The 21,611-nt window shown below is 45.4% G+C and overlaps 1 protein-coding gene across 1 annotated transcript in view; it reads right to left on the bottom strand.

The window, feature by feature from the left end:
• Positions 1-21,611, bottom strand: part of glra1 (glycine receptor, alpha 1) — a 156,549-nt gene that overhangs the window by 81,204 nt on the left and 53,734 nt on the right. Inside the window, exons 4-5 of the mRNA XM_068043036.1 lie at positions 18,874-19,097; positions 12,084-12,166 (exon numbers count right to left, since the gene is read on the bottom strand). Of these exons, the coding sequence (XP_067899137.1) occupies positions 12,084-12,166; positions 18,874-19,097 (307 nt within the window). The remainder of the gene's footprint in view (positions 1-12,083; positions 12,167-18,873; positions 19,098-21,611) is intronic.

Genomic DNA, 21,611 nt, shown 5'->3' with positions numbered 1-21,611 from the left:
TCTTAAGTTCATGACTCAAACATCTTGGGTCCAAACACACCCGAATTGTGTCTCTATTGTTACGACCAGGTGAGAAAGAGGTCTAGGGTTCCCTTTCAGCTTTCATCTGGTCTTACTGTAACAGGGTCTTATTTTTAAACACACTGTTTTTAGCTTCCCCTTGGTGAATCCTTGTTCACTGCTTTCCAATTATAAGGCAAAAAAAACAGCAAAACAGGTTTTCTCAGGTTTAAAGAAGAAAAGTGAAATTTATTAAACTTAAACTCTAATTCGGTTGACACCTACGGATACATGCCACGTCCCACGCTAGCATGCATATGTGATACACACATGCAGATAGGGACAAAAAGAGCAGAAGAAAAATAAAGTGGAAAGGTTTGAGGCAATCTCTGAAGAGTTGTTGTTACGGTTCTTCGAGCTCACTGTAGAGTCCTTGACTGTAGGTAGGTCTTGCTTTTCATTGGGGCCCAGTATTCTTCTTAAACCTTGTTCACTGTAGGAGGCTTTTCTCTCTTGGGGTTTATGTGTCTTCAGTGGATTCAGTTGTGAGAAAGAGATGGGAGCAGACAGGAGAGGCTGTGGCAAGCCAGCCAGGAGAGGTCTTTTCAATCCAGGAGCAAACAGCTTTCTTTCAGGCTCTCAGTTCAAAACTGTGCAACAGCCAGTTAGTCATGTAACTAACTGGTCTGACCATGTCTGTTTGTGGATTGAATTGGAGCAGGGAATAGCTCCTTTGTCTACAAGCACTGTCTGCTAATATGTAAATTTTTTTTTCAGCCAAGGTCTGGTAATTCTTGTAACAGGCCTTCTCTTTTTCCCAGCAGCAATTTGAAATTTAATGTCCATGTTCTGAAATTAATGTGCCTCATTCTTGGCATTGGGGGCTTGCATGACACCTCAACACCCAGGTGAATTAAATGCGATTTGAGAAAACGCGCATTTCATTAAAAGGTTGAGAAAAATGTAAGGCACAGAAAAAACATACATTTCTCTCATTCGTTTCCATTCATTCATATATCCTAAAGCTTATTAAAATTGCCAGAGTTTTCTAGGTGCCAGTCCTGCTTTAATTGCTCCCTTTTTGGCGTCCCAATAAACATATGATTCAGTTTGCCATTGCCATGATTGCCTGGGCCTTTGTTCCTGCTGAGGTAATTTTTTTCCCCAGGAGAATTAGTAGTGGGCAGGTCTATCCTGAACTCTTTTTTTCAGTGCTTTGCTGAGTCATGCAAAGGATTTTGACTTCAGGGGATGGGTGGTTTGCTTTTTCTCTGACAGTTGGGGAGGATTCTTTGTTAATCTCCCCTTTGTTCTCTGGGACACTCCTGCTTGCAGGTATTTGTGCAGACTCTACTGTGCTCCCTTGCGGCACTTTGACTAGGTGAAACATCACCCTCCTGGTTTCTCTGCCCCCTAGAGGTCTTTCTTTGTCTCTGCAGGTTCCTGTAAATGCTGTTAGCAACTCTGGTGGGGTGCTTCTTGTGTCTGCATTTATGTAGGAGGATGTGGGGTCTAACTTTTCACATTTTTCAGTGTCGGCTGACTGGACAGTAGGGGGTTTCATCCAGGATTCCTCCCAGAGTTCCTTTAACCTGTCCTCTTGGTCACTTTTCCCCTTCATTGCCTAACTGTTTTCCAGCCTTGTGCCTGCCTGTCCCCTTTTGTTTTCGGCAGGGGTCCCTTACAGTTCACCAGCCTTCTGCTGGAGGATACTCTTAACACCAGTACAGGAGTTAGGGGTGCAGGTTTCACTGTTGGCTGGGGTTTCCCCACAACGCGGCACATGTGGCAACTCTTGCAGTACTCCACCACATCTTTGTGGAGTTTTGGTCAGTCAAACTGTTGTCTTATGCAGGATTTGTTTTTTTGTATATCAGCATGTACAGCCACTGTAGTCGCGTTGGTCCTTCTTAATATTTCTGTCCGGTACCTCTGTGGCACCACTAACTGGTGAAGTACACTCCATTCCTTGCTCTCAGGTCTGTGAGGAGAACTCCATTTCTTCATCAGTACCTCATTCTTTAAATAGTAGCAGTCACAACTCCCTCTGCTTCACGTTCAGACTGGGCAGCCTGTGCTAACTCTCGCAATACTGGGTCGGCTCACTGAGCCTCTGCTAGGGAAAATCCATTTAATTCATTCCCTGGGTCTCCTAACATTCCAAAGAAAGTCTCGGACAGACAGACCTCATGGTTAGCTGCCAGCAGTGTCAATGCAGTCTCCTCTGGATCCACTACACATTCAGGGAAACTGCAGGGGACCGTCTCTGCCACTGTCCTGTATCTCTGATCTCCTGCGGTCTTTCTTTCACTACTGAGGGGGGGCGGGCTACCATCTTCACCCCCGCCAGATCATTACCTAGGAGCAGGTCAACCCTATCCACAGACAAACTAGGGAAAATCGCTATGGTCACTGGTCCCAAAACTAGGTCGCACTCTAGGTGCACCCGATGTACGGGTACAGGCATATACTGCCCTCCAATATCAGTCACCACCATTTTGGTGTTCACTGTGCTCTCTGGGGAAAAGTCAGTCCTTATCCCAGTAAAAGGGATCTAGTGGCCCCTGTGTCCCTGAGAATTACGATGGGCTTGCTTGCCCCACTCGAGGGATATGGGATTACTTTCCCTTCAGACACAAAACCTTGATAACTCTCAGGAATCTGATTAAAGTTTCCTGCACTTGCAGCCGTAAGCTTCCTGGGTCTCACTCTTACTGCAGTTAAAGCCACAGCTTGTTCTCCTGTGCTTTCCATCAGGTTCGCAGGTGTGCCCTGATTAACCCTACTGGTTTACCCTTTAGTTTCCAGCAGTCAGCTCTTAAATGTCCTGCTTTATTACAATGGAAGCACACAGGTCTCCGGGTCTCAGTCTTGCTCACAGCCCCTTCCCTTTTGGCTGGAGGAAGCCCCCTGTGTCTCCTGCTTTCCTTTCTCTCCCAGGACTGCCTAGGGCTTCTAACACCTTCCCACCCTTTGTCCTTTATGGAGTTGTGGAGGTGATGAGGAAAGGTTCTCCCCTGGGAAACCGACTTATAAATTAACAAAGTAATTCATGACAACGCTACGTCATCGCCAACGTCATCAGGATGCGCCGTGGTGCGCACATGCGCAGACGGTCTCATGCCCTCTGCGCATGCGCTGCGGTCCGGCTTGCCAGGACCGCTTTGCGCATGCGCAGATGACGCGTTACGCACATGCGCACACGGTCTCCTGATCTCTGCGCATGCGCTGCGGTCCGGCTTGCCCTGCCAGTTTTGCGCATGCGCAGATGACGTCATCGCGTTACGTCGTCTTTCTCGGGCAACGCGCCAGGTTGGCCTCTGCGCATGAGTCAAATCTTCGGCGCGACTTTTTGATAGTGGAAGGTGCAGAGGTTTCGTCGGGCATTTTCTTGCATTTTATCTGAATTTTTTATTCGTTTTGGAGACTTGCTTCATTTTTATTTGACACAGGAGATTGTTCCAAGGTAAGTTGCTCTGCCTTTGTAAGTTGCTTTGAAAACATTTCCATTGTCTGGGCCACCGCATGTTCTCCAGTCCCTGTTGTAAGCTGCTCTGAAAACAGTTCCATTGTCTGAGCCACCGCATGTTCTCCAGTCCCTGTTGTGAGTTCCTGTGTGCAGGCAGTACATGTGCTGAAACCTACCGTCTTAACGGTCACTTTCGCTTTTGTAACGTTTTAATGGAGTGCATTCTGTATTTCTTATCTCATCTCATGTTTCCCGTGAGGAGACTGGACTGGCTGCGGCAACAGACTCTCCGCTGGCAGCAAGGACTGGCTGATGAGATGGAGCCATTTACTATGCCCAACAATTGTCCGGAAGCACCTTCGGATGGAGGTGGCCACGCGCTGGACATCAGTCACGTGTCACAAACCCTGGATCCTGAGCATCTCACTCCCTGGCCTAATGATCTGATGGACCATACATATGCCTGCCTGTTCAAAGCTCCACTTCCCCTACCTGCGGTACCCTCTCCTTGCTGCTCAGTTACACAGTCACCTGTTCCTACACCCATCAGAGCAGTGCACATGGGCACACAGTCACCTGTTTCCCCATCCGCCTTTGAAACAACCATGCAGAGCCTTGTGAGACTCCGCAATTGCCAGCTGCTGCCTGTCAAGCAGAGAGGGCGTCCAAAGGGGTCAAGCACTTGGGGAACATTCAGCAAGAAGAGACTGAGCACTAAAAGAAACAAGCATGCCGTGTCCAGTGGTAGCAGAAATGTGAATGCTCTTGCTGTGAACACAACTGGTGATAGTAGTAGGCAGGATTAAATGGGAATGGATGGGAAGACGCACGAGTAACATAACCACTAGCAGGGAACTGCAGGGCTAAATGGCCAGCTTTATGTTCATAGCCCAAAAGAAATGTGCTTCTTTTCCAGCACCCTCACATCATTCATGTTTTCCCTGAGAGCAGCATTGAACCATCACGAGATAGGGGCAGTAACATCATCCTGCCTCCTACAGCTGAGGTGGGTACTAAGTGATTCATTGGCGGTGTTATCAGTACATGCCTTTACCGCAGAACACACAGCATGCTCAACAGTAATTTCATTGGAGGGAGGGAAGCTCTGACACTGATGTTCTTTCCTTATTTCCTTTCATGTAAAACGTGCCCTTGAGAAAACAATCCTTGACACTTAAGGACGGCATTCAAGCAAAGGAGGCAGTGCAGGAGAGGACGCAAGGATGTGCTGATTCCTGCATCTGAGGTGGGTAATAAGTGCTTCATTGGCGACGTTATCAGTTGGTGCCTTCACTGCAGAACTTAAAAAGGTGTGCGCAACAGTAACTTCAGTGGATGGAGGGAGGCAAGCTCTGACTCTGATTTGCTTTATTTCTTTTCATGTAAAACATGCCATCAAGAAAACAATCCTTGAGACTTAAGGTCAGCATTCAAGCAACGAAAGCAACTGGATCATGCTGCGGAGCTGGTCACGATGTGGAAAGGAACATTGCATTGAATTGGGAGTGCACATTGGGATGTGTTTGGGGAACATTCAACAAGAATAGACTGAGCTCAGACTCTTGTGACTTTGCCTTCTTCACATGGACAATACAGTAGTGGAATAGAGAGCCAAGCGTTCATTCACCACAAGGCTCTCCAGGAACAATCTCTTTAGCTGTGCATAGCAGAGACTCGGCCTGTCTGTCTAACGGGAATGCTGGAAACACAACACTCATGTATCCATGCACAGCAGTTCCTCAGATGCTTAATGAACTTAATAAAACTTCTCAATAATTAACCCCAGAATTGTTGAGGTTTTGTTTTGCATGCTATTTCCCCGACTTTGCAACTGCACTTCAGATATTCAACTGTGGTGGAGGGGTGGAGGTAGGGGGGTAGAGGGAGGGGTGGAGGTAGTGGGGTAGAGGATGGGGTGGAGGTAGGGGGGGAAGAGGGAGGGGTGGAGGTAGGGGGGTAGATGGAGAGGGGGGAGGGGTGGGGAGAGCAGGGAGGGGTGGGGAGAGGGAGCATGCAAAATGCAGAGACCAGACAGTTGCAATGCCTGAAGTACTGTGGAGAAGTCGGGGAGAAGCAACTGGATTGGGCATCCGCAGCTGGAGGGAACGGCTGAATGGAGAGGGCCGGATGCGAGAGGCCGTAGAGAGCTGCGGGGAGCGAGTGTGCGAAGACCTTGGTGTCGCCGGGTCCGGTAAGTCTTTTGCTGTTGTGTTTCTGGCGCATGCACAGAAAAAGGCACTCCTCTTCCGCTCCGCTGCTCCCCCTCCACTCTCCCCCACCCCCCCCACTCCCGCCCTTCACCCCCACCCATCCCTCTCTTTCCCCCCCCTCCTCTTTTCCCCCCCTCCTCTTTTCCCCCCCTCTCTCCCTCCTCTCTTTCCCCCCCTCCCTCCTCTCTTTCCCCCCTCCCTCCCTCCCTCCTCTCTTTCCCCCCTCCCTCCCTCCTCTCTTCCCCCCCTCCCTCCCTCCTCTCTTCCCCCCCTCCCTCCCTCCCTCCTCTCTTTCCCCCCTCCCCCCTCTCTTTCCCCCCTCCCCCCTCTCTTTCCCCCCCTCTCTTTCCCCCTTCCCCTCTCTCCTCCCCTTCCCCCCTCCCCTTCCCCCCTCTCCCCACTCCCCCCTCTCCCCCTCCCCTTCACCCCCTCCCCCCCTCTCCCCACTCCCCCCTCTCCCCCTCCCCTTCCCCCCCTCTTTCTCCCCCCTTCCCCCTCTCCCCTCCCTCTTTCTCCCCCCCTCCCCCCTCTCCCCTCCCTCTTTCCCCCCCTTTTCCCCCTTCTCTTTCCCACTCCTCTCTTTCCCCCCTCCTCTCTTTCCCCCTATCTTTCCCCCCTCTCTTTCCCCCCCTCTCTTTCTCCCCCCTCTCTTTCTCCCCCCTCTCTTTCTCCCCCCTCTCTTTTTCTCCCCCTCTCTTTTTCTCCCCCTCTCTTTTTCCCCCCCTCTCTTTTTCTCCCCCCTCTCTTTTTCTCCCCCTCTCTTTTTCTCCCCCTCTCTTTTTCCCCCCCTCTCTTTTTCCCCCCCTCTCTTTTCCCCCCCTCTCTTTTACCCACCCTCTCTTTTACCCACCCTCTCTTTTCCCCCCTCTCTTTCCCCCCCGCCCCCCGACACCCTCAACGCTGCTCTCCCCGGCCCCCGCGCTGCTCTCTCACTCCGGCCATTGTATACTGCCACGTGTTTGTTAGGTTGCCTCTGTGTGATTCTTTGAGCAGCGCCATCTTTAGTCTTGGCAGCTGCTACAGTCGCAATCTGTGACGTTTTCGTGGCACATGCTGTATTTGCGCATATGATAAAAAAGCGCCACCTACCGTTCGCGTTGTCAACAAATGCGGTCATAAATTAAAGCAAACTCATCGGCCAGAACGGCCGCTTGCCAGGGTCTCTGAACCCGCTGCTCCTCTACATGGGTCTTTATGGAGAGTGGGTGAGAGTGTTTTAATTCCTCTAACAGAATTACTTCTCTGAGATTCTCATAGCTGAGCTGTACTTTAAGACCCTCAGCCACTGGTCAAGAGCCAGCTGCTTACTTCTTTCAAACTCCAGATAAGATTGATTAGCTTGTTTCTTGAGGGTTTGAAACTTTTGGCGATAGGTTTTGGGTACCAATTCATATGTCCCGAGGATAGCATTTTTGGTCAGTTCATAGTTTGACGAACTCTCATCTGGCAACGGGGTTTTTCCAGTTAGCTTGCTTTGTAGTAAAAGAGACCAGGTCTCAACTGGCCATTTTAGCTGCCTTGCCAGTTTCTCAGACACAAAAAACACTTCCATATCTTCCTCATTGAAGTTTGGTATTAGTTGAAATAGTTTTAACAATTCTGTACCCAGCCCTGAATTATACTCCTCCCTATTGGCCATGCTTTCACTGGGGTTCCTCTGTCACCCCCGAGTTTATTTATTTTTTTTATTTATAGATACAGCACTGAAACAGGCCCTTCGGCCCACCAAATCTGTGCTGACCAGCAACCACCCATTTATACTAATCCTACATTAACCCCATATTCCCTTCCACATCCCCACCATTCTCCTACCACCTACCTACACTAGGGGCAATTTACAATGGCCAATTTACCTATCAACCTGCAAGTCTTTGGCGGTGGGAGGAAACCGGAGCACCCGGTGGAAACCCACGCGGTCACAGGGAGAACTTGCAAACTCCGCACAGGCAGTACCCAGAATTGAACTCAGGTCGCTGGAGCTGTGAGTCTGTGGTGCTAACCACTGTGCCGCCCTAAAGTCTGGGTCATGTCGTTATCAAAAAGGAGGTGGTGTTGGGCATCTTGCAAAGCATTAAGGTAGATAATTCCCCAGGGCCTGATGGGATCTATCCCAGAATACTGAGGGAGGCAAGGGAAGAAATTGCTGGGGCCTTGACAGAAATCTTTGTATCCTCATTGGCTACAGGTGAGGTCCCAGAGGACTGGAGAATAGCTACTCTTGTTCCTCTTTTAAGAAGGGTAACAAGGATAATACAGGAAATTATATGCCGGTGAGCCTTACGTCAGTGGTAGGGAAATTATTAGAGAGAATTCTTCGGGACAGGATTTACTCCCATTTGGAAACAAACAAACTTATTAGCGAGAGGCAGCATGGTTTTGTGAAGGGGAGGTCGTGTCTCACTAACTTGATTAAGATTATTGAGGAAGTGACGAAGATGATTGATGAAGGAAGGGCAGTGGATGTTGTCTATATGGACTTCAGTAAAGCCTTTGACAAGTTCCCTCGTGGCAGACTGGTACAAAAGGTGAAATCACACGGTATCAGAGGAGAGCTGGCAAGATGGATACAGAACTGGCTCGGTCATAGAAGACAGAGGGGAGCAGTGGAAGGGTGCTTTTCTGAATGGAGGGCTGTGACTAGTGGTGTTCTGCAGGGATCAGTGCTGGGACCTTTGCTGTTTGTAGTATATATAAATGATTTGGAGAAAAATGTAGCTGGTCTGATTAGTAAGTTTGCGGACGACACAAAGGTTGGTGGAGTTGTGGATAGTGATGAGGATTGTCAGAGGATACAGCAGGATATCGATCGGTTGGAGACTTGGGCAGAGAAATGGCAGATGGAGTTTAATCCGGACAAATGTGAGGTAATGCATTTTGGAAGATCAAATGCAGGTGGGAAGTATACAGTAAATGGCAGAACCCTTTGGAGTATTGACAGGCAGAGAGATCTGGGCGTACAGGTCCACAGGTCACTGAAAGTGGCAATGCAGGTGGATAAGGTAGTCAAGAAGGCATACGGCATGCTCGACTTCATCGGTCGGGGCATAGAGTATAAAAATTGGCAAATCATGCTGCAGCTGTACAGAACTTTAGTTAGGCCACACTTAGAATATTGCGTGCAATTCTGGTCGCCACACTACCAGAAGGACATGGAGGCTTTGGAGAGGGTACAGAAGAGGTTTACCAGGATGTTGCCTGGTCTGGAGGGCATTAGCTATGAGGAGCAGTTGAATAAACTCGGATTGTTTTCACCGGAACGACGGAGGTGGAGGGGGGACATGATAGAGGTTTACAAAGTTATGAGTGGCATGGACAGAGTGGATAGTCAGAAGCTTTTTCCCAGGGTGGAAGAGTCAGTTACTAGGGGACATAGGTTTAAGGTGCGAGGGGCAAAGTTTAGAGGGGATGTGCGAGGCAAGTTCTTTACACAGAGGGTGGTGAGTGCCTGGAACTTGCTGCCGGGGGAGGTGGTGGAAGCAGATACGATAGCGACGTTTAAGAGGCATCTTGACAAATACATGAATAGGATGGGAATAGAGGGATACGGTCCCCGGAAGTGCAGAAGGTTTTAGTTTAGGCAGGCATCAAGATCGGCGCAGGGTGGAGGGCCGAATGGCCTGTTCCTGTGCTATACTGTTCTTTGTTCTTTGTATTTCAAAGGGCGCAACAATTTATATTACATGAGACAATTGCTGATTCGTTGGCAAGTCAACTCTGATTGTTTGAGGCATTGCCGTGGGGAATCTACTAGGGAACTCTTGTCCCCCAGGCTTTTGTTTAATTCAAAAAAGGGACTATGCCTGGACATGTTCCCTTTGCCTTCAGAGGACAGGTCCCTGTGTATGAATATATGTAACTTCTAGCAAGCATAAATGAGCAATGATCTGATTGCACAGTTGAGTTCAGCTTTAATGACACCATGTATGCATAAAATAGATGGCATTGTCATGGATCCCCTCTTGGCCCAGCTCTCACTAACATTTTCGTCGGTTTCCATGAGAAACGCGTTTTCTATGGAATGACCCCTAACTTCTTACCCCTTGCATATTTCCAATACATATATGTTTGCTATATTTGAATCTGCAGCTACATGTAAGAATTTCCTTACATACCTTAATGTGCTCCATCCCGCGCTGAAATTCACCTTTGAAATGGAGCAGTCAAATGAGCTCCCTTTCTTCGATGTGCAGGTAGAGAAATCCGCTAATGGGTTCTCTTTACTGTCTACTGTAAGCCTACCATCACTGGTCAATATATGTGTTGGAATTCCTAAAGTTCCGCATGCTATAAGATTGGCCTTATTGGCAATCTCGTAAATAGGGCTGTTACGACCAGGTAAGAAAGGTGTCAGAGGTCCCTTTCAGCCTTCACCTGGTCTTACTGTAACAGGGTTTTATTTTTAAACACACTGTGTTTTGAGCTCCCCCTTGGTGAATCCTTATTCACCGCTTTCCAATTATAAGGTAAAGAAATGAGCACAAACAGGCTTTCTTAGGTTTAAAGAAGGTGAAATTTATTAACACTTAAACTCTAATTTGGTTGATTCCTATTAATACAAGACGCGCCCACGCTGGCATGCATATGCAATACACACATGCAAATAGAGACAGAAAAGAGCAGAAGAAATATAACGTGGTGATGCTTAAGGCCATATCTGAAGAGTCTGTTATGGCTCTTCGAGCTCAATGCAGAGTCCTTGCTTGTAGGTAATTCTTGCTTTTCATTGGGGCCCAGTGTTCTTCTTAAACCTTGTTCACTGTAGGAGACTTTTCTCTCTTGGGGTCCATATGTCTTCAATGGATTCCGAAGCTGGTGAGAAAGAGATGGGAGCAGACAGGAGAGAGATGTTCTTAATCCAGGAGCCAGGAGCTTTCTGAGTTCAAATTCTCTGTGGCAAGTTCAAAAAAACCTGCAACAGCCAGTTAGTCATGTGACCAGCTCATCAAACCAGTCCTGGCCCTTGCGGATTGTCTGGTCCTAGCAGACCTTGGAATCTCTCCTTTGCACACAATACCTGGTCATCAAAGGTCCATTGTGGGTTAAATTGGAGCAGGGAGTAGCCCCTTTGTCCTTTCAAGTACTGTCTGCCAATATGCAAAAATGTCTTTCCAGCCAGTCTGGCGGCCTTTGCAATAGGCCACAATTTGAAGTTTTAATGTCCATGTGGCAAAGTTAATGTGCCTCATTCTTGGCAGTTGGGGGCCTGCATGACAAGGGCTCAAGCTATTTTCTCACCGTCCAAGCTTGATGCCAAAATATGGCGCATCAACACTACTGGCTACCCCGATTAGATCACTGTTCATTGCTTATCGTGCATACTCATGAATGGGCCTAAGGCCACCACTTTAGGACCTGAAAAATGCCCAGTCTACCTGAAATTACCCTGGAGGGGTAAGGTATCTCAAATATTTGAGTAACAGGTGAGGCGAGCCATTCCACACTGCTATAATGCAGCAGTAACACAAGTGATATTTTCCACTAACAGGATGCTGCTGTCAAGGCAAAAAGACGTTGGCTTACCACACAAATGAGTAATGTGGTATATCAACTCCAGTGCCGGTACAATGCTCGGTATGTAGGCTGAACGTCCCAATGACTGGCAGATTGTATCAAACAGCACGTCCCTGTCTGCTGTTCTCAACAGGCAGAGCACTGACCGTACTCATCCAGCCCGTACTTGTAAAACTCAGAACATGATATCTAACATTAAATTTGATTCCGTAATTGGACAACACTTACTGAACAATCCCGAGTGTACTAAGAATTGTACGAACAGCCAATTTGAGATCATCAGTCGGGCTCACAGTATGGCTTGCGTACACTTGCTAGAAGCTACATATATTCATATGCAGGGACCTGTCCTCTGCAGGCAAAAGGAACATGCGCAGGCGTTGTGCCCTTTTTGAATTGAACAAAAGTGTGGTGGACACTAGTTCCCTAGTGCATTCTTCATGGGAATGCCTCGACCAATCAGAGTCGACTTGCCAACCAATCAGCAACCTTTTCTTATGCAGTATAAATTATTGCTCCCTCATTTTAATTTTGCATGTGGGTGAACCCATTTTATGCTGTTGGGCCTGGCCTCCACAAATGGGAATGGGCAGGAAGGGACATGGTAGAGTGCATCCTAGATCATATTTCTGGCCCCATACTTTCCAGATTTTAGGTAGACATGTCCGGAACGTCTAATCCATAATATTAAAAAATGCAACAATACAGCAATATTATTAATAACTTCCGGTCACATGCAACATACATTTAGCAAAGTGCTTTTAAGGTCAGAGTACAGGAGTTGGCAATAGTCAAGTGATAAGCATCTATTAAAGAAACAAAATCACTACTTTTTTAGATTGTTATTTTTTGACATTGATATGACAATGACCTAATAAATAGAAGGTACTTACAGCTTTCAAGCTGCATTATACATGTTTGCACATCCATTGGGAAATTTTTCAAGTCCATGGGACAGGCAAGGCTCAGTGTTAGCCTGAAAAGAAGCAAATAATTATTTTTTCATGGGGACAAAGGTCGGTAAGTGGCCTAAGCTTTGTTTGACTGGGACTGACCTCAGCCTACAAAATTTGAAACTAAATCAGAACTATCAAACCCATTGAACTAAATGTAATAATGTAAGTGAATGCAACATTCTTCAAATGCAAAAATTGGTCAACTGTCTACTCCATTCTGAGTGTATGATACACTATACTTCACACCACTTTATTACTACAATTGCTCCTTGTTGATAGTATAATGCTGAGCCAATAACACTGACGAATGTATACTGTGCACTGGGTTGTTAATAATGAAAAGAGAAAATTATCCTTGCTCCTTAAAGAAAACAGCAGATGGTAAGTTGATTTATGATTGGGTGTGGCTTGACCTGATGAATTTAAATGATGTGGATAAGATTTGTGGCATAGTGCTAGTTACTGTAATAATTCCACCTCCGCTCTACACTTATTGTGGTCATCTCACAACACCTACTTTGAAAATTCCCCCCATGACAACAGCTATTAACTCCTCCACTAGTTAATGCATTCACTTCTCCTTTCCACTAATCTAATCATTCCCACTGTGTTCATCCTTTTTCTATCAATTACTGTGATCACTGCTACAAAAATTACGGCAATCAGCTGCCCACTGTAATTAATCATCCCTCCGCTCCATACTATAATCCTATAGGTAGGCAACACTAGTTAGTGTGATTTCTCTGTCTGTAACTGTTTAATGCAATACATCCCCAAATGATCAATGTGACAACCCCACTGTCAGTTGCATCTATCATTGCTCTATAGGCTACTATGATCACCTTTCTCCTAGTATTGTGATTCTTTCTCCCCAACACACATATGCACACGTACGTTACAGGGCCACCCACATTAACACTTCTTATTAATTCATGGAATGTAGGCGTAACTAGTAAGGTCAGCCCTAATTGCCCATCCCTAATCACCCTGGAGAAGGCAGTCTTCTTGAACCAATGTAATCTATGTGGTGAAGTATTCCCACAGTGTTGCTAGGTAGGGAGTCCCAGGATTTTGACACAGTACTATGAAGGAATAGAAAAATATTTCCAAGTTAGGACAATATGTCACTTGGAGGGTGCCTTGGAGGTGGTGGTGTTATCATAATTCTGCTGCCCTTGTCCTTCTAGGTGCCAGAGGTCGGGGTTATGGAGGTGCTGTTGAGGAAGCCTTGACAAGTTGCTGCAGTTTTCACACTGCAGCCAGTGGTAGAGGCAGTGAATGTTAAAGGCAGTGGATGGGTGCAAAACAAGTTGGATGCTTTGTCCCGGATGCTGCTGAGCTTTTTGAGTGTTGTTGGAGTTGCATTCATCTAGGCAAGTGGAGAAATTCCATCACACTCTTGACTTGTGATTTGTAGATGGTGGACAGGCTTTGGGGAGACAGGTGGTGAGTCATTCACCTCAGAATACACAGCTTCTGACCTGCTCTTGTAGCCACAGTATTTATGTGGCTGGTCCAATTAAGTTTCTGATCAATGGTGACCATCACCAACTACCCCCCACCCCCCCCATCAAACCCCTGCCCCCAAGCACCCCCACCCCCCTCCAGGAAGTTGATGGTGGGAGATTTGACTATGATAATGCCATTGAATGTCAAGGGGAGGTGATGTGATTCTCTCTTGTTGGAGATGGTCATTGCCTGATACTTGTGCAAATGTTACTTGCCACTTATCAGCCCAAGCCTGAATGTTGTCCAGGTCTTGCTGCATGCAGGCACGGACTGCTTCTTAATCTGAGTAGTTGCAAATGGAACTGAACACTGTGCAATCATCAGTGAACATCCCCACTTCTGACCTTATGATGGAGGGGAAGCAATTGATGAAACAGCTGAAGATGGTTGAGCCAAGGACACTACCCTGAGGAACTCCTGCAGCAATGTCCTGGGGCCGAGATGATCACCCTCCAATAACCACAGCCATCTTTCTTTGTGCCAAGTATGACTCCAGCTGGTGGAGTGTTATCCTGGTGATTCCCACTGACTTCAATTTTGCTAGGGCTCTTTGATGCCACACTTGGTCAAATGCTGCCTTGATGTCAAGTGCAGTCACTCTCACTTCACCTCTGAATTTCAACTGTTTTGTCCATGTATGGACGAAGGCTATAATGAAGTCTGGAGCTGAGTGGTCTGAGCAGAACCTAAATGGAGCCTTGGTAAGCAGGTTATTGCTGGTTAAGTGCTGATTGATGACACTGTCAATAACCTACTTCTATCACTTTGTTGATGATTGAGAGTAGGCTGATTGGGCGACAGTGATTGGATTTGTCAGGCTTTTTATGGACAGGACATACCTGGCCAATTTTCCACTTTGTTGTCCAGATGCCAGTGTTGTAACTGTACTTGGAACAGCTTGGCTAGGGATGTGGCTAGTTCTGCAGCACAAGTCTTCAGCGCTGCAGCTGGGATGTTGTTGGGGCCGATAGCTTTTGCTGTATTCAGTGCACTCAGCCATTTCTTGATATCATGTGAAGTGAACTGGATTGGCTGAAGACTGGTAACTGTGATGCTGGGGACTTCAGGGGCAGGCCGCGACAGACCATCCACCCAGCACTTCATGCTGCAAATGATTGCAAATGCTTTAGTCTTGTTTTTTGCACTCACGTGTTGGGCTGCACCATTATTGAGGATGGGATATTCATGGAGCCTCATTTTCCTGTTATTTGTTTAATTGTCTACCACCATTCACGACTGGCTGTGGTAGGACTACAAAGCTTTGATCTAATCTATTGGTTCTGTGATTGCTTAGCTCCATCTGTGGCATGTTATTTCTGCTATTTAGCATGAATATTGTCCTGTGTTATAGCTTCACAGGTTGGCACCTTATTTTTAGGTATGCCTGATGCTGCTCTGGCCGGCTCTCCTAAATTCCTCATTGGACCAGGATTAGTGCCCTGGTTTAAATAAAAACAAGAAATGCTGGAACCACTCAGCAGGTCTGGCAGCATCTGTGGAAAGAGAAGCAGAGTTAACGTTTCGGGTCAGTGACCCTTCATCGGAATTAGTGCCCTGGTTTGATGGTAATGGTAGATTGGGGGATATGACGGGCCATGAAGTTACAGATTGTGGTGGAATACAATTCTCCTGCTGCTGAGGCCCTCATGGATGCCCAGTTTTAACCTGCTAGATCTGTTCTGAATCTATTTCATTTAGCATGATAGTAGTGTCACACAACACGATGGAGGGTGCGCTCAGTGTGAAGATAGGATTTTGTCTCCTTGAGGACTGCGCGGTGATCACTCCAACAATACTGTCATGGACAGACGCATCTGTGACAGGTGGATTGGAGAAGACCAAGTTAATAAGTTTTTCATTCATGTTGTTTCTCTTACTACCTGGCCCAGGCCCAGTCTGGCAGATAGGTCCTTCAGGACTCGGCCAGCTCATTACTAATGGTGCTACTGTGCCCACTCTTGAGGATGAGCATTGAAGTCCCCTGCCCATTGTACATTCTGTGCCCGTCTTACCCTTAGTTTTTCATCCAATTTGTGTTCAACATGGAGGACTACTGTTTCATCAGCTGTGGGATGGCGGTAGGTGGTAATCAGCAGGAGGTTTCCTTGCCCATGTTTGTCCTGATGCCATGAGACTTCACGGGGTCCAGAGTCAATGTCGAGAACTCCCAGAGCCAGCCCTTCCTGATTGTATACTACCGTGCCATTACTGGTGGGACAGAACATACCCAGGAACTGATGAACAAGTCTGCGGCATTGGCTGAAAGTTATGATTCTGTGAGCATGACTATGTCAATCTGTGGGACAGCTTTCCCAATTTTGACACAAGTTTCCAGATGCAGGATTGATGGGGCTGTGCGCCTTTGTCATTTCAGAATCTAATACCTAAGTTGGTACTGGGCTGGCTGTCCAGTTTTATTCTTATTATACTTTGTCCTAGTGGTTTGGTACAACTTCAGGGCTTGTTATGCCATTTCAGAGGGCAATTAAGAGTCAACCGCATTCTGTGAGTCTTTCCTGTGACAGACTTCCTTCCCAGAAGTACATTAGTGAACCATATGAGTATTTGTAAAACCCATTTATTACATGGTCACTATTACTGATACTAGCTTTTTATTCCAGATTTATTTATTTAATTAAATGAATTTAAATTCCCCAGCCGTTACAGTGGGATTTGAGCTTGTGTCTCCAGATCATTAGTCCAATCCTCAAGATTATCAATTCAGAAAGATAACCACTGCACTACCATTCCCCTATGAAATAACACCACTAAAAATTCAGGAAGAGTTTGGTCTACCCTCATGATGTCTGCAAGCAAAGTTGGAAAAAAATGGAATTTGTTTGTGGTTATTGATCATTCACTGACAGTATCCAGGTAATTACATCTAGCCATCTGTTCCCTATATGGCGAATCAAATACTGGCATGCATATCAAGGGCATCTGACTACAAGCCAAAATAAGTTATTCTTCACCTTATGTAGATCATTGGTGAAACCATTTGCTGTGTTGGAAAAGATTCAAAAAATAAAGTCAATTATCCTTCTGGGACATAGAGTTATGAGGGGAATTTAACTCATTTATGTTGGATAAATGAAGATAAAATTCTGAGCAGAATGGTTAATATAGGCCTCAGTCTGATGTGGAATGCAAAGCAGGAGACCTGGCTGAGGATACCTGTTATCTGCTCTCCCAGTGCCTCTTTTTAAATGTTAGAAGGGATTGAGCAGCAGTTTCACTTTTCAAGTTTTCAAGCCTGCCTTCACGCTGGACTGATCTTAAACTTTAGCTGATATAAGAATTAAATGGTGTGCGCTGTTCTCCTGCAGTGTGAGGGTGGGGGTGGTTGGGGGGGGGGTGGTCCTTATACTTCTTAGCTTCATATGCTCAGCAGTTAGATTGAGAGCTGACCCATAAGTTCTACTGGTGGTATCCCTGCAGCTGTAGGTGAAAGCAGATTATTTAACTTGGACTATAAACATAGAATTGGAGGACACAGGTAACAAACTAATAAATCTCCAGCAAGTTTCAAGATTAGAAGGAATTGACTTTTTAAAAATCATTCCCATGATTATCACTCAGCTTGGGCTCAGGATCCCCTTTTGAGATACAATCTTTTACAATAATGTAGTTTTTTTTTAAGGATCAAAAACCTTTATTTTCTCAGTTAAAAACTGATCAAATTTAATTTATATCCTAATCTTAATTTGTATTTACTTTAATATATAAATAAGTGCTATATTATTTGAAATTTACCGTACCATTCTATCACTTCTGTGTAGATGTGAATAGGTTTCAGCTGTACATTGACGCAATAGTGGTAACGTAACTTGGGAATCACATCATCCATTTGAGCTATGCGGTGTGAGGCTACATATATGAAATAGCTACACAACACTTTACACGGGGTGCAGCATAACCCCAGTTTGTTTTAAAGAGCTCCTAGATGGTCTGTTGGAGTGCGTGCAAAATTTTGGAACTTAAGTATGAATATTTTTAATGCGAGGTAAGAGCCTGCACACTCACCTGTGCTACACTAATATTAGAATTTAACTGGCCTATGAGCAGAGATATATAAATATAGCGAGGGGTAACTAACAAAAGAGAAAGATTCCTGAAAACAAGAGTGAAAGAGGATAGCAACTACAGAATATAAAGCCTTTTATCATTGAGAAAAGTGCAAAGACAGCTTGCATTGTAATTTCGATTTGCATACTGACCATTGCTTCTGCTCTGAGACTGGTACAATACCCTTAAAGCCAGGTAACAGTGCCAATTTTCAGGGTGATTTGTGGTAATGAGCATGCTTTCATGCAAATATGAACCAGATTTATATCAGTAAAGATTGATATGACAAATAAAAGAGTCTCCAATTGCCTTTGGCTTAAAAGGCATGCTTCCAGCCACTTACTCAATACTGTATAGGAACTTTTAAACAATGCTGTATTTCTGTCCCTTATTTACTGGATAGCTGTATCTTCATCACCATTTTATATCTGCCTTTTGCTTGAAGTGATATTTGTACTCTTTACCAAATATAAAGATTGATGCATATATTATTCAATATCAGATAGGTGTCACAAATCCTCTACTGTCTACATGTCCCTGTTCTGATTCAAATATACATTGTCAGCTGTGGCTCTATTGGTAGCACTTTGGATTCTGAGTCACAACGTTCAAGTCCCACTGCAGCGCTTGAGCAAACAAAATCAAGACTGACAGTCCAGGGCAGTGCTGAGGGAGTGTTGCACTGTCAGAGGTGCGGTCTTTTGAATAGACATTAAACCCAGGCCCCATCTGCTTGCCTGGGTTAATGTAAAAGATCCCATGGCACTATTTTCAAGAGTAGGGAAGCTATCCCTAGTGTCCTGGCCAATATTTATCCCTCAATCAACATCACAAAAACAGACTATCTGGTCATTATCACATTGCTGTTTGTGGGAGTTTGCTGTGCGGAAATTGGCTGCCACATTTCCTACATTACAACAGTGATTCCACTGCAAAAATACTTCATTGGCTGTAAAGTGCTTTGAGATGTCCAGTGGTCATGAAAAGCGCGATATAAATGCAAGTCTTTTTTGAAATACATCCCTTACCCAGCATCACATGCTTGTGATGCGCTCAATATTGTGTTTGTGCTCGATGATAGATACTCCATGAATACCCCTCACTTAATAGCCTGCACACTCTCCTCATCCAGTTCCAAATGACTGCCGCTTACCTGATACTGTAGAGGACGTTACCATTTTGAAAAATTCGCAATAATTTGTTGTCTGTAGTAATTTCGTGAAAATGAGCACCTTTCTCGTTAGCAAAGAACAAATCTGGTTTCCAAATAGAATCCAACATAGATGGATCCAGATCCAGTGAGTTATCAGGAAACTCGCTGTAAGCCATTCGCGGATCATTCCATTGCTGCCTTAGGAAAATATTTAGCCGGTAATCCTACAGGAAGCGAGAGAAAAACAGAGCTTGTTTACATTGGGCTCAGAGCAAAAGAAGAGTAACAGTTCACCATTAATGACAGTAGAAACATGCTTAAAGGAATCAACTATTTTCCCACTCCTTAGCTTTCCTTTTATCACCATTTCAGTTTCCTCTCAGTTTTCTCTCTCTTCTAAACCAGAATGGGAGCAAATTATCATTCTTAATGTAAAGGGAATTTAGTGCTTTGACTGTCACTACAAGATCATAGAATATTCCCAAAATATTCACTATTTTCGCAGGAGCAATGCCAAGAGGCAGCAGCAATTAAGGAAAAGGTAGGGAGCATGTAGGAGGGGGAGTAAACACTAGGTCTAGTTTCAAGAAGATATCAAGGGGATGGAGGCTGAGGAAAAGGATGAAAGAATTTGAAGTAGATATAGAAAATGTGGATACCGTTTGAAAAAGAAATGAAGAAGAGAGTTGAAATGCACATGGACTGGGTAGAAGGAGGGTTTGAATTTGACACAGACTGTGTATAGAGTGATACAGCACTGAAACAGGCTCTTGAGCCCAACAAGTCCATGCCAACCATCAACCACCCATATATACTAATCCTATTTCCCTCTCACATTACCTCAATTCTCATACCACAACAAGGGGCAATTTACAATGGCCAATTTACCAATCAACCCACAAGTCTTTGGCATGTGGGAGGAAACCAGAGCACCTGGAAGAAACCCACACAGTCACAGGGAGAACTTGCAAACTCCACACAGGCAGTACCCAGAACTGAACCCAGATTGCAATAGCTGAGAGGCTGCAGTGCTAACCACTGCGCCACTGTGGCATTAACAGACATAGAACAGATGGAAGAATGGCTTGAAGATGATATTGGAATAATGAAGTTGACATACAGTGAATGTAAAGATATTAAAGGACTTATAGCAAATGGAGGAATGGCTTGACGTTACCTGGAGGGAAGCTTTGAAGGAGAATTTAGGAGGAAAATTATTTTTACAAGATAGTGGGAGGCTGGAAACAGAGAATAAGAGAAAAACTATACAGGGAGACCTCAGAGGGTGATTCAGCGAACGTGGGGAAACTTGGATATTTGGGAGAATAGAGAAGATCAGAGGCCATTTAGTTTGATGCTTGAAGACCCAGTGGCCATTTTTCTGCTGTGGAGGTACAATTCAGTCATAGTCAAATCCTATCATTTTCCTTAACATGGCAATGGAGCCCATCCCTGTGACTCAGCTGTGGAAAATCATGGGAACCTGGCAAGGCACATGCGGACAGTCTTCTTGCTGGATCCATGGATTAAGTAGTTGGAGGTTAAACGAATGTAAGTGTTCTTAAAGACTAATAATATATAATGATAGATATGACTGTAGAATATTGACAATGAGAATGAGTAGGTAAAATGGGTAGGTAAGTACATGTACCTGGAAGTTAGATACTCAATTACGGAGGTTTTGAGAAAGAGGAGATGGAATGCATTGCAATGAGTGCAATGTTTTTGACAGATTAGAAAAGCCAGTGAGGGTATTCCATGATAGGGAAGAGGAGAGAAGTAATACACCACCTTTCCAACACATTGTTTTGGACACAGTTACAATACTGTGTTCAGTTTTAGGCATCTTATTCTTGGAGGTATATCAGCTTTGGAGATAATGCAGAAGAGTCTTTTGTATAGCAGGCTGTTAGGGCATAGAAAAAGTGGTGGAAGCAGAATGATATCAGGGCTGAGAGGTTTTAGTTGTGCAGAAAGACGAGGGAATGTAGGAAGCTTTATATTGGAACAAAAAAGAATAAGAGGCAGATTTGCTAGAAATGTTCAAATTATGAAAGGTTTTGAATGGGAAAATTGGGAATTTTAAAAATTTGTTCTTGGAATGTGGGCATTGCTGCCAAGGCCAGCATTTATTGCCCATCCCTAATTGCCCTTGAGAAGGTGGTGGTGAGCTGCCTTCTTGAACTGTTGCAGTCCATGTGGTGTAGGTACATCCACAATGTTGTTAGGGAGGGGGTTCCAGGATTTTGACTCAGCGACAGTGAGGTATAGCGATATAGTTCCAAGTTAGGATGGTGAGTGACTTGGAGGGGAACTTGCAGGTGGTGGTGTCCCAAACATTTGCTACCCTTGTTCTTTTAGGTGGTAGAGGTCAAGGGTTTGGAAGGTGCTGTCGAAGGAGGCTTGGCTAGTTGCTGCAGTGCACCTTGTAGATGGTACTCACTGCTGCCACTGTGCACTGCCAGTGGCGGGAGTAAATGTTTAAACTGGTGAATGGGGTGCAGATCAAGCAGAATGCGTTGTGTTGGATGGTATCGAGCTTCTCGAATGTTGTTGCAGCTGCACTCATCCAGCCAAGCATACAGCATTCTATCACACTCCTCACTTGTGCCTTGTAGATGGTGGACAGACCTTGGGCAGTCAAGAGGTGATTTATTTGCAGCAGAGTTCCCAGCCTCTGATTTGCTTTGGTAGCCACAGCCCAATTATTTCCATGGTCAGTGAGTCAATAATAAGAG

Source organism: Heterodontus francisci, chromosome 12, assembly GCF_036365525.1.
Source record: "Heterodontus francisci isolate sHetFra1 chromosome 12, sHetFra1.hap1, whole genome shotgun sequence".
Lineage (NCBI taxonomy): Eukaryota > Metazoa > Chordata > Chondrichthyes > Heterodontiformes > Heterodontidae > Heterodontus > Heterodontus francisci.
The sequence above is the reverse complement of the archived record's forward strand: the minus strand, read 5'-3'. Positions and strand labels throughout refer to the sequence as shown.